The sequence below is a fragment of the Tyto alba genome, unplaced genomic scaffold (assembly GCF_018691265.1).
Source record: "Tyto alba isolate M040663 unplaced genomic scaffold, T.alba_DEE_v4.0 Super-Scaffold_2, whole genome shotgun sequence".
Classification (NCBI taxonomy): domain Eukaryota; kingdom Metazoa; phylum Chordata; class Aves; order Strigiformes; family Tytonidae; genus Tyto; species Tyto alba.
The window spans coordinates 74,629,909-74,643,350 of record NW_024881282.1 but is presented as its reverse complement, the minus strand read 5'-3'; the positions used below and the strand labels follow the sequence as shown (position 1 = coordinate 74,643,350).

Sequence of the window (13,442 nt, the reverse complement as noted above, 5' to 3'; positions counted from 1 at the left end):
AGAGATTGCCTGGGGCTTCAAACCCCACCTGCCACCACCCTCTTGCTGGGGCATCACTGAGGTTTCCTTGGTGAATCTCTTCCAGCACATCAGTTTGTGTGCCATCATGCCTGGAGTCCTACCAGGGCATCCAGCTGGCCTTCAGCATCCAGAGAGAGAGCTTAAAAACTCCTCTGTCATTTTACAGCATCCAGAAAAGTAGGAACTACTGCTTTGGTCCTCTGGTGAAGCTGCATCTGATTGAAATGCTCTTCAGAAAACACACAAGCACTGCCAGGGTCCCTGTCATGCTGCTCATCAGCTGTGATGGACTCCAAGAACGATGACACGAAAGGTGTCTGCAGCGCACTCAGGGTTCAGCAGGACACACCCTGCATGTCCATACACACAACATGCTGATCGGCTTCACTTACCTACACCAGAATGGGCTGAGAGCTCTCCAGTCAATATATCCTACAAACTCAAGGGAAAACCAGTAACTGTCCAAAAGAGCTGCCTGTGCAGGTTGCTCCTTACCGACGGCACCGTTGTGAATACGGGCTGACATGCTCACTATGAGCCGTGCGCACGCTTCAGGCAGGACGTGAGGTCCAACTTCTGATGCAATTTCAATACAGTGATACTTCTGGTACTCGTCTAAATCCTTTTCACTGCAAAAGTTCTCCATGGAGACGATTCTGGGAATAAGTCCAAGCTTTGGTGTTAAGAGGGAAAAGAAAATATTTTGCTTTGATATTCTGAAAACCAGAATCTCCCACATTCTCTTACTGTGCTGTGCATTGCAAGGACAGAGGCCTGGAGCACTGTGTTTCCAAATCTTTCATTGTACTGCTCAGTCATCTAAATTCACATTTATTCTGAAGGTTTAGACATTCCCTGTGTTCTTAAAATAAAAGAGACTGTGTATAAAAATGTCAGATTATAATAAGACCTCAGATACATGCTCAGAGCTGTTTTTGCTTCTAAGAGGTGCCATGTTAATGACTCCAAAAGCACTATCTGGCCAAAATTTTTACTTGTATTACCAAGATAGAGAAAAATCAGCTGAAGGTTCTATGTCCAAGTATGGCCATCTGTTGTCAGGTCCAGTTCTACAGAAGTAATTAGAGGAATGGACTTAAAAATATTTTTCTCAAGAGAAGGACCCAAAACTAACACCCAGTTCCTGACTTGGTGGAAACTTGGGAAATGTCATCGACCCGATTCCCATGAAAGTACAGAACTAATTTTACTTTTCCAATGTCATCTTCAAATATATCCATGATTTTTAAATTAGATTCAGACAAATTATACGCATTTTTTAAAAACCTAAGTGATGAAGAATTTCATGAATTTATATCCCTAGCCACAGCATCTTGTCAGCATATGTGGAGTGTGCTCATAACAAATGAACAACAGATAAACATACTCTGACTATTAACATATGCAACAAGGACGTCTTGATGACCTATTACGGTATTGCTCTGTGAAAATTCAAACAGATACAGTTCTGTCTTTCCATCCAAGAACATGCAAACACAGTGCCAATGGAGGTAAGCAGAAGTACACTTCTCTGAATATCTATTAAAATACACTATAAATTGTTTTAAAATGTTTTGAGTAAGTCTGTGTAAAAAAAAAAAAAAAAAATCAATCACACTTGTATAAATACAGCCTCAAGGGGATTGTGACAGAACTACTCACTGAGTCGATCAAGATGAATGATTTTGCCTTTGGGTCAGAAGCAGAGGGCTGAGAAAAATACACCTCCACAGAATAGTCTGTTCCCGGCTCCAGGCAGACTGGAGTTTGCAGAATTGCAATCCTGTTTAGCAGAAATAAGGCACAGTTATAGCCAGGAGTCAGTAGTACAAGGCAAGTTTAGGGGATGCTGTGAGTGCTCCGTCCCCTCTGTACCTTCATCCTAATGCCTGCAGCCCCAAGCAAGCCCTGCTGCTGCCGGGAGCACACCCAGCCCCACTGCTTGCAGGCTCTGGGAAAGCTGCATGACTTCTGCCTGGGTGATTCACCAAGCAAAATTTAAACCTGGTGAGACTAAACTGAAAATGGCAGGTTTTACTACCTCAAGCAAAGGAGTTTGCAACTCACTGTTCATTTTTTTCCTTTCTTGTTCCTGTTTGATCAAGACTTTGGTCACATCCTTTTGGCTACTCTATTCTTTGCATAGGTCCAGGCTGGAAGGCTGGCTTTGAAAATAGGCCAGGACAGTGACTTTAAATCAATATTTCCATTCTATACTGAAATATCTGCAGCTGGATCTTTGCCAAAGCAACAGCTAACCCCAGCAGGATCTCAGGCTGCTCTCCTGGCTTGGGCAAACCGTTGCCAGGCTGAGGACTGGAGCATCAGGCTCTTCCTTAGAGCCTACACGGTATTGTGGTGGGACAGTGACAGGAAAGGCCACACATGTGTTTCTAATATTCCCATTTTCCCACACATTTGTTTCTCTGCAGTGTTTCAGTAAAAGATTTGTACAGAAAATCTATAGGTGAGAGAGCAGGAATAGCCAGACCTCTTTGTAGCTGGGAGAGGCAATGCATGTGGCTCCTGTGAAAGACCCTTGTTTTTGCAGTGTTGACTTGACAAAATGCCAGCAGGCTGGATGGCAACACTTGCTAGCCAGTCTTCCAAGGACTATAAACAAAGGACAAAAATTACAGTCATTTTTCATATCTGAAAAACCCACTTTCTCTTTGTCACGGTTAAGAAAAGCTATCTGAACGATTGCACACAGCAGTGACAAAACAAATTTCCCCTTTGTTCTTTACAGAACTAAAAAAATAATGTTATTTGTGAAAAATGCATTTTATTTGCAATGGCTAATTGAAGAGCAGAGGCGGAAATGGGACCTCATCTGATGCAAATGGAAACAGCTCCGTTAAAGTCATTGCAGTTGTTTCCTTTCTTAGCACAGTGTTGTCCTGGAGATATCCTTCACTATCTGCCTCCTCTCACATCTAATAAGGAATAACAAACATAAAAGACATTGTAACAAAAGTCTTTAAAATTCAACTGTTTAATCTAATCCTTATTAGGAAAAAGCTACATCAAACCAGCCCACTGCAAAATTGTTCTCACGTTTTAAGACACTGGGAGTTTTGTTTGCCTCACAATGACAGTAAGAGAACAGAATACAATAGACAGAAGGAGGATCTTGAGTGGTGAGATTATCCCAGGGAGCTGCAAAGTGAAAGAGCAAGGCATGTACAAATACTGGTACCAATAAAACACTTGCCTGTGTTTTTGAAGACGTGGGTGCAGACTTGGGTTTAACCAGATTTGGGTTAACATATTTCCCTAGACATGTCTTCATCATTAAGAAATTTTGTCCAGGCAAAAAATAAGATTTTGGCAATTTTCCTGCAATTTTCACACATCTCAGAGCCCAGCTGGAGGAACTGGGAAGCTGGATGTCTGCAAAAGCCCTGGATAAATACCTACTCGGATCACTCCTGCCTGTGCATATTTTCCTGCCTAAAAAATCTTAGCTAGAAATACAGGATGCCCATCTAAAAGAAGCTGCATTTTGCATGTCTCTGATTTATGAACAAAAGTCCAATCCAAGCAAAGGTACCAAAAGAGGAACTCCAGAAGATGAAAACTTGGCTGATGTTTAGAAAACATTTGTAGCACTGATTTTTCATATTTTAGTGGAAAGGATTAAGGGGATCAGTGGAGGGCATGCTACCTGGTTGATAGGGATGAAAAGGCAAAAAATGTTTATTTTAAATGTACAGAGTGGGAAACGTTGCTGCATCCTATTATTGACAAAATAGACCCTGAATCTATCACAACATCACAAGACACCACAGGTACCTCAGGCTCATAACGAATCGTGATATCAAAGTCCATAGCAAAGGGAACGTTGTTGATGGCAAACCTCAGCCCGGCTCCGCTGGGCACGCGGGCGAAGCCGGGTCCTGTCCATGTGACAGCCCGACCGGCGCTGGGCTGCCTGAAAACCACCGCCACAGCAGAGTCCTGCCCAAACTGCATCACACCCTGCAAAGACATATTCACATTTCCAACAATACACAGAGTCAAAGTACAAAAGAACAACAACAACAACAAAAACTCAGAAAAAAAGAAAGGAAATATTTTTGCCATGTTGTTTCCTTATTTCAGCCATCAGCCAGCCTCATTTTGTGAACAAACTCGAGATTGACAGTCAGAGAACTCTCCCAAATGTAGGATGTTTAGAATCACATATAAAGAAAAGTTTCCTAAAGCTTTGCAGTGACATCAAGGAGAGGGACTAGAGTAATCCATCCATCTCTGTATATTTAGCATCTCCAAGCATTCACATCACAAACCTTAAACAGATTAAGCCTGATTTCATACATGGCTGGACTTTTCATTAAAAACTGAATAAATATCAATACTTACAATGACAAAGCTGACAGCATTTAAATGCAGTGGGTACCATGTTAATGTCTTGGTAAACTTGTTGGAAAAAGGAAAATGTTGGAAATGTCTTGCAAGCAAAGCAAACAAGAAAAAGATTCTACCTTTCATGGGGTCTCTTCTCTTCTAAAAAATTAATTCAACCTCATTCTACAGTGCCACTGGACATTATAAAATGTCTGGCCCAACTGCATACCAAAAAAATTGATTTAATTTGTGTCAGGATTGTAACATCTAGGACTGCGCTCAGCACGTTTGCCTTCTGTTGCAAAATAAAATTTTAGTATTTGGTGCAAACTTAAGTAACTATTCAAGTACTAATTTACCTGCTCCAGTCCAGATTTTCTTATACTTCGTTTCCTGCTCCTGTTTAACACAATCTTTCCATTTTCAATCGTGAACTCATAACCTTGCTTCTGGAAGTAGATGTCACACCTTGGAAGAGTGCTTGGTTTAACCTATGAAGTAATGAGAAAGAGGCAGCACTGTCTTAACAATTTTGAAGGGTAGGTAAGCAGCTAAATGAGAAGCCACATTCTTAAAACAAGCTCTATTCTCTGCTGGTGAAATTCTAAACTATGGCCCCACAGCTGCTGGAAACCCTTTTCCCTCACTCCCTTAAAATTAACTTGCACTTCCTCTCATGAGCTAAGTCCCAGACATCTGTTTTCCATTTAATTATTGGACTGTAGGATGATTACTGGTTGTGATTATAGTTAAATATTTGCGGATATGACCTGCAAATAAACATTTTTTTATTATTCCTTCTCTACAGCTCCTGGACAACACATCAGAGAAGAAATGTTAGTAAAAACATAGGCAGTGAAAGGGATTCATTCCAGACTTGTACTCTGCATGGAGAACAACTATCCCCAAATTGAGGGGGGAAAAAAATATATACAAATTAATTTTTTTAAAACCATTACAGATAGATGCCAAATTCTTGAGGAAATTGGGCTAACAATCAGTGCCATTACATAAGGCAGCAGGAATGAGCCCAATGGAGCTGAGAGGAATTTGATTCTTCCCCTGTTGGAGATTCCCAGAAATATCACAGTTCATGATAGCTGTTGGCAACTCAAACACTTTCCTCTAAGTTAAATAATTAAATTAATGTCTCTATTTCATGCTAGACTAGCCTGCACTTGAGGAGCAGCAGGACAGCTTTGCAGGCCACACCATGCAGTAGCAACTGTCCCTTGGTAACAGCCACAGTTATGGGACATAACTTCATGTCCACGAAGAACAAGGATGAACTGAGGATGTTCAAGGGACTTGCTTTGTATCTTCCTGCTAAAGAACCACTCTGGCAGCTCCCCGAGCAAGGGCTCCTCTCCTCAGCCTCGGCTCTGTGCCACCACTGCATGGATCCCCTCTCAGTACAACACCTAAAAAGCCAACTACGTACCAAGGGTGCAGAGCCTGAAAGCGGCTTTGCATGCTCAGCTTCATAAATATAATAATCCAGAGGTAAAAAGAAGTATCCTGGGGCTGGCTCATTACACTGACGGCTCACGATGTTGGGGAGACACTTGCACTGACCATCCTTTGGTGAGCACCTAGGGTAAGAGTTGATACAGGGAGGATGTCAGAGTGCAGCATGGCTGGGTCCTCATGTCACGAGAGCAGCTCAGCTCCATCCTTGTTTCAGCTTTGCTTCATTTCTTCAAGTGTTGGATTGTCTCTCATATTAAACTTCTTCCTACTACCCAACTCCTCTGATTCCTACGCCAGATTTATTCAATGCTACTTTTTCATTGCTTAGGAGACGTGACATGCTTTGTATTTCTCTGACCATTCCATATCTGAAGCACAGATTTGTTTCTTGAGCATCTGCTACTATCTATTCCTGTATTTATTTCTCATATCTGTTTTACTGGATCTATCACTATTCTTAAGCATCTATCACCTGCAATTTTGGAGGGAGGACATGAGATCAGAAGGACCTCTGATTTGATGCAATATGGTAGTTTTCATATACTTACGCTCTTATTCAACACATTGGATGATTACTAGCTTTGTTTTACCTGCTCGCAAGGAGCTGCTCTACAGCATTGCACTATGTGCTCCTACATCAGAGGCCTAACAGCAGTAGTGAAGACCCCCAGCCAGCAGACTTCTGGGGGAGCCCAACTGAAACCAACCTTGGTTCTAAAATTATGTATTTTGAATAGGAGCCAGTATGTCAGAAAAAAATAAGATATTTCTAGCTTTTAAAGTAGGTATAGGAAGCTAAGTTAAAAATATCACCTCTAACTTACTTCTAATTTCTACTAATATTAGGGCCTCTGGTTCTCTCAAGCCATGCAGTTTATATTTTGTATTAAACAAATCTTGGCTCAAGCTGATTCAAAGTTGACTTCAAAGGAAAAAGGTAAATCCCCTTACCACAAATAAATTTCCAAGATCCAAACCTGACTTTACACTGTTTGTGTATGATAAAATGATGTTGTCTATTTTCCCATTTGTACTGAGACTCTATTAACCTAATTAGAAAATCTAACCGAAGAGTTTATAAAAATTAAAACCAAGAAAGAACGTGAAGAACATTAACTTACAAGTTATTCTGGGATCCACCAATATCACAGTCACATGGAGAACAGCCATACAAGCTGTTGCCAAGACCCCAGTATCCTACCTGGGATAAAAAAAAAAAAAAAAAAAGTGGAAGATTTTTTAAGGCAAATATTTAGGTATGTAAAGCACAACAGAACTTATTCCTCTGGATGAACAGTGCTCTGGAGCACCACTGTGCTGCTGCCTGTGCTTGGCCATGGGAGATTGCTTCTCTTACCAGATTGCATGGGCACTCAGCCACTGCAAGAAGAGCCAAATATTTACCCATTTGTGCAATCAAGTTGCTCTGTAAACAGCAAAGATAGCCTGAGGATGTGATTTTGCATTTCCTTTTCTTCTTGGGAGAGCTCCTCCTAGTGCAATTTGATTGCACAAATGTTTGCAAGCAGTAAAAAAGAACCAAATGCGTCAATGCAAAATGGGAACATACAGCTGTAAAATAATTTTGAATTTTGGCTAATTCCTTCCATTTCTGGCAATGAAAAACTGGGAGATGGGAGAGGAGACTTCTAAAACCACATGCAGAAATAATAACAAAAACTGAGTAAGTACATACAACGCATTTTTCACAGCGTTGCCCCGTGGCGAACTGCTGGCAGAGGCACTGTCCCGTGGCGGGATCACAGATGGAGAAGGGCAAACTGCCGGAGGGATCGCAGTTGCAGGCTGCAGGGAGAGAAATGCGCCGTTACCTCTGCAAGCCCCAGCGACGGCAGCAGGACTGGCGTTGGCTTCAGATGTGTATTTCAGATTGTTTAGATTCAGCACGGCACGCAGTTCCCATCCTCCGGACGGGTGCTCTGCAGATGGATGTGCCCTGCACCCCTCAGTCTGCCCTCGGGGAGCGGACCATTTCCTCGGCGGGTACCCTCTCCGGGGGAGCAGGCGTGCTGGCAGGGGTCTGGTGCAGTGGTTTGCAGTGTGCTGACCCACACTGCACGGTCCTTGCATGTTGCTGAGGACCGCACTGCACGTGTAATGTGCTCACAGTCCCACGGTGCGTCTGGGTAGGGGTGGGATGCGCTTTCCAGCGAGCCCCTCTCGGAGGAACGTCTGGCTGGAGGCTCTCATGGCAAGGCAGCAGCTCCTGCCATCTTGATGCTGCACGGCACAACTATCCTAACAGCCCACCTGTGGCTTCTCATTCACTATGCTGATTTTGAGGCCAGAATAATTTTCATGCAATTTAATATCCCTTTTCAATTAAATTGCATATTTAACAATCCTCCTATTAACAACAGCCTAGTCTATTTCAGTGTATTATGCATTCTGCAAGTGATTTTGCATCTTTTCGGTCTCAGATGCTGCACCAGGAACACTAAATTACGTTGACATTAAATAACAGGAGGCAACCGGGTATTTTGTGAGGCAGGTAGTGCATTAGCATGTGCATCTGTGCATTAAGCTGCCTCCAGCTCTTACAAATGCTTTGGAAAGAAGAATGAAATAGGTGGTTTACATACGCCGGCAGCCCAGAGGGTGACTGCTGCTCAGCCCATAGTAGTTTGCCCTGCACTTGTCACAGCGGACACCCTCCACGTTCTCCTTGCAAGGGCACCGGCCCGCGACCGTTCCCAGAGCAGGATCTGTGTGGCTTTCGCACCTGCCGTTGTGCAATGTACCTTCTGGGTCACAGCTGCAGGCTACAGGCGTGGTCAAGGAGACACATAAAAAAGCACATTTAGGTATAAACGTGAAAATGCAATTATAGAGATGGTGGTAGGCAGAAATTCAGGATTAGAGACATTCATCTGTGCTTGGTGTGTTGGATGTTTTACTCTTAATGCACAGCTGCTGTTAAGAAATACTATGAGAATGTTTCCAAGATCTGCTTTTTCTCTGGAGGAGAGTTACAGCCTTCACTTCAGTAGAACTATACCCTTTGCTTTGGGTAGAAATAGGCATCACTCAACCATTCCTTACCCAATCCAGAGTATCTGGGGAGGACCAAGCCCCATACTTTTGGGGATGCTCTCATGAAAGCTGTAGGGCTGCAGGTGTCCCACACATGAGCCACCTCCCCAGGGCTGGTCTGAGTTGGTCATGGCTGAATTATTTACTGGAAGCAATGGATTCAGCATGGGACACTGCCTTCATGATGCATCCTGTTTTTTCCTAAGGCGCTAACCATTTCTCACAGAAGAGTTGACATCTAGCCTACCACTCCCCTGGGTAATCACCCCTTGGATCCTTAAGGACTTTTCATGCCAATCAACTACTACAATTCAATTATACTCAGAGCATGTTTCCCATCCTATGCTAATACTGAATTTAGCTCGTCTTTCAGAAGAATGGCTTTTATGCCTGAAAGACTATTTTTGTTGCATATGGCAGATATCTAGCAAAAATTTTTACTCCTCCCATCATTTCACACCTCTTCTGTAATCCCTGATTATTACAGAAGCAACAGCACTATTGCTATTTATATTGACATTGTTCATGAAAGAAGATAGCCCTGATGGATTCCTAAACTCAGTTTAGCAATGAGTTGGAATATGCAGCTCTTTCTACAATGCTGGTTCAAGGATGCTGTCATGCAGCTACTTTATAAGGCCGTTTGGCTGTTATAGGTTTGGTAATGTTTTTACAACTAAATGAACATTTAAGCATGGGGATGCCATAGGGCTCAGAGCAAAGAGAACCAGAATCACTCTGTTTTGAGTCATTCTTGCAGAAGCTAAAAAAGGAAAGCTTACGGAGGCATGCCTGAGGGTCAGAGATGACTTTGAGTGGATCCTGGTAAAAGAAATGTTTGCACTGGTCACAGTGTTGCCCCATGGTGTTGTCCTGACAGTCCTCACAAACACCACCGCTGACCCTGCCACTGGCCTGGTACATGGCCATGTCAAAATGGCATCTGTCAGAGTGGCCGTTGCAGTTACATCCTGAAATAAAAAAACAAAACAAAACAAAACAAGTGGGGTATTTCACAGCACAACTCCTGTTACTGTGGCCTTGCCACCATTGCTGTGTACCTGTCTACACAGGGTTACTTGTTGCTTGTATGATTTCAGCTCCCTGGCAAGATTATAGCTTCCCAGGCCTTGTGCTTTACAGCTGGGGGGAAACATTGGAGACTTAGGACAGAATTTGGCCCTGCACTTGCAAAAGTACCCATGCAGGTGAGTGTGCCTGATATGCAGTGGGGAACGTTGCTCCACTGAAAAAACCTCTAGTTGAATATCTGTTACAGATCCCAATATATTATGCTTGTATATCCTACATTACTTATTGTGGAAATAAATAATTTAGCCTTGTCTAAATTCTTCTTTCATTCACAAGAAAGACTATGCAAACCAATGACAGATCTTTTTTTCATTAGTTGCTTTTTCCTCTTTACTGTTTTTTTCTCTTTATGAAAAATAAGAGCATGAAACAGCTCTCCTTCTTGTAGGGTCACAAAGCACCAACAGACACAGGAATCCATCTACTTTTCTAGATAAGGCATGGAAAAGTCTCCCTCCCAGAAACCCACCCATCCCACTATGCACTGGGCTGAGATTGTGCTACACCCACCCCCCAGCTATTAAAAAGGAAAATAATATGTTTGAGTTACGTTTGCAAGCATTATCTTGAGTCCCTTCAGCTGGTCTCCAGGGAACATCATTGTAGAAGTCTTTACATCTTTCACAAGACAAACCTTCAGTGTTATGGTGGCAGATACATCTCCCATGGACCTGCAATGTGGTGAGAAGGGAGAGGGAGACGGAGAGATCTGCTTGTATGCCAGCAAGATCAGGAAAATTCAAAGCTCTTTGGCTCCCTCAGCTGACATAATTCTCAGATATTTGAGTAAAAGGACTGGAGAATACCTGCAAACTTTAACCAAATAGTTTGAAAGCTATTGAACAACATTTAGGAAAAAAATGCTTCCAGAGATATCAAAGGAGACTTCAACCTTTTAAATTCTCTTTCTCTCCCTACATGTCTCTATATAGAGATACGTATTTTCTGGGAGAAAAAACTTCTTGTTTCCAGAGGGAAAGAATTTGTAATCATGCTCCTGAATTTTTTAATAATCCATTTTTCATGGGTTAGTTTTGCATTATCAGATATTCTTTGTGTCAATGCCTCCTGCAGAGCCCCCAAGCCCAGCTGCAGTGTGGAATGCACCCAACGAGTGGCCATTCAAGTCTGCACACACCACAGGCTACTTACTGCATTACATTTGCACCATTACAGCTCTGGTATTTTGCTGCTGTTATCAACATGTCTTGTCCTAGTTGCTTTTGAAACACCACACTAGCGCCAACAAAGAGACAGCTTCTGAGCAATCTAGACCAGGGTTTTAAAGGAAGAAGCTGTATTGAAACATTTTACAACTTGGAGTTGCAAATGGCCAATCCAAAGATCACCAGAGATCTTCCTTCCTCTCCCTCCATCTCCTCCTTTCCCCAAAATACCAGGTAGGGACTGCTCTTGTTGGAGCCAGTGTGAATGACGCACCATCCCAGACTGATGGAAGACATCTCCCCGCAGATGCTGCATGGGATCACACCGGCTGGCGTGGCCATTGCAAAAGCAGCTGCCCCGCACAACCATCTCATAGACAGCATAGTAGTACTTCTCGAGGGGATCACTATGTCTTTTTCCAAGCAGAGCATCCCCAAGCGTGTGGAGTTTAGTAAAATTGATCCTTAAGTTGGTCAATGTAATGAGCTCTGGAAGGAAAGAGGAGAAATCAAGAGCCCAAGTTCAGTTGAAAATGAACAGAAAACTTCAGCTTGGATCAGCCATCTAACAATTCCCTTGTACTGAAAAAACTGTAAAAATGATCTGATATTGGCCAAGACCAGTTAATCTGTACAGTGCCAGGGCATGGACCCACTCCTGGCACACGGCTGCATAAATGTTGGCACCGTCCTTGGTACGGCACTGGCTGGAGCCAACCTGTATTTTCCCAGTCACTGCCTTTGTGGGTTCATGTCCACCTCTGGGACTGCTCCCAAAAAGCATTGTGGCTTGGGCCACCTGATCCCAGAAGGAAAGACAGTTTAGCTGCATGGATGAGCTCTGCAGAGCTGTGCCATTTGGCCTCAGCGCTAGGGAACAAGACTGGCCTGTTTATTAATACAGATGACTCCCTAAGATCTTTAGGTACCTAATTTTCAACATCACTGACTTACACCAGCTGAGCTGTTGACCTTTTCAGTGTACAAAACAAGCAACACAAGCAAAGTATCTCTGGAGAAAATCTGTACCGTCCTTACCTTGGATATATGGCACATATGGATTTTCTATGTCAAAACTGGGATCCAAAGCTTTTAAAACAACCTACAAAACAAATTAATACAGCTCTGTAGATCACTGAAGCTATTCTTTTTGGATATAAAGACTGTCACCTGAGATCCATTAGTTACTAATGCCACTTTACTGATTGCATAAAATAAAAGACAAGGCTGTGGCCCTGATTCTGCAATTGCTCTCACCCTTTCAAGCTGGCCTTGCCTGAGTGAGCCAAAATAACCTCTTTGTGGACTGATGTGTTAGGAGGAAGGAAAAGCAATGCCCTAGAGTGGTGTAGAGATGGGATGAGCACCCACCAAAGGGAACAAAGGGCAGGCCCCTGCCTTTTGTGGTAGAGGCTGTTGCGGAGACAAGATCTTTTACAAGGGGGACTTCCATGTGAATTTGGAAATCAGGAAAGAGTACTAGAAGGTCTAGTACAAGTTGTTTTATGAATTCATTTGGATGTAAAACTGAGGGTAAAATACAGTGTTTGTCTTTCCTTCTTGTTTCAGTAAAGTCAATAGCACTTAATGTCTCAGAACGTGTGTAAGTGGATCTGATGGATACAGACAAGAGACCTTCCACTCCAGAAAAATAGCCATGTATAATCTGAACTCATACAAACACAGAGACTTGGCAATACCTCGCCTTCTGTGGAGGGCTCGATGTCTGAATATCTTGAATCACAAATGATGTCTCTCACACTTTTTGCTGGACCAGAAGAGATGTTGGGAAAAGAAGCGGCACAGTCCTGTGCAAAATATCTAAATGCTTTCCAGGTCTGACCAAAGTCGGTGGAGCGCTCAACCAGCATTGCTGCAGGCCGAAATGTCTGCAAGAAATGTTATTTCAAGAATTTCTTAATCAGGCATTGATAAAACATCTCAGGGGTTGTTGCATTGTCATTCCTGTCATTCCATGCCAATGGTTGCCAGTTAATATTCTGTGTAAGCTTGTAGACTCACTACAGGGCTACAGTGCTTGTTACATGATTCTCTGAAAAAGCCAGATTCTTCATTTGAACCCCTCTCTAGCAGAAGGGAAGGGTAACATTCCATATAGATACAAGGTTACTTTCTAAGTAAGGAAGTTTACCATGACAGTGCAGGAATTTTGTAGCAAAAAAGTCTGTGACAATCCAGATCATAATAGTTATGCATGAGAAGGCTGAACTAAATTTGAAAGAGCAACTGCAGTACAGAGATGTCCTAAATTTGTAGAGCTTGCTTTTG

General features: G+C 42.8%; 1 protein-coding gene across 9 annotated transcripts in view; it reads right to left on the bottom strand.

Annotated features, from left to right (window-relative positions):
• LAMB4 (laminin subunit beta 4) overlaps positions 1 to 13,442 on the bottom strand; it is a 53,789-nt gene that overhangs the window by 21,109 nt on the left and 19,238 nt on the right. For 8 of the 9 annotated variants that reach the window (XR_006165351.1, XR_006165352.1, XM_042792947.1 and 5 more), the window contains 14 exons: positions 12,854 to 13,042; positions 12,192 to 12,255; positions 11,428 to 11,642; positions 10,538 to 10,658; positions 9,678 to 9,866; positions 8,445 to 8,624; positions 7,538 to 7,647; positions 6,963 to 7,042; positions 5,813 to 5,963; positions 4,731 to 4,862; positions 3,817 to 4,002; positions 2,513 to 2,634; positions 1,684 to 1,804; positions 517 to 694 (listed from right to left, as the gene is read on the bottom strand). Coding sequence is in view for 7 of the 9 variants with exons in the window: in XM_042792947.1 (XP_042648881.1) it covers positions 517 to 694; positions 1,684 to 1,804; positions 2,513 to 2,634; positions 3,817 to 4,002; positions 4,731 to 4,862; positions 5,813 to 5,963; positions 6,963 to 7,042; positions 7,538 to 7,647; positions 8,445 to 8,624; positions 9,678 to 9,866; positions 10,538 to 10,658; positions 11,428 to 11,642; positions 12,192 to 12,255; positions 12,854 to 13,042 (2,038 nt within the window). In the remaining 2 variants the exon portion in view is untranslated. The remainder of the gene's footprint in view (positions 1 to 516; positions 695 to 1,683; positions 1,805 to 2,512; positions 2,635 to 3,816; positions 4,003 to 4,730; positions 4,863 to 5,812; positions 5,964 to 6,962; positions 7,043 to 7,537; positions 7,648 to 8,444; positions 8,625 to 9,677; positions 9,867 to 10,537; positions 10,659 to 11,427; positions 11,643 to 12,191; positions 12,256 to 12,853; positions 13,043 to 13,442) is intronic. The other variant, XM_032996264.2, reaches the window with a different exon arrangement.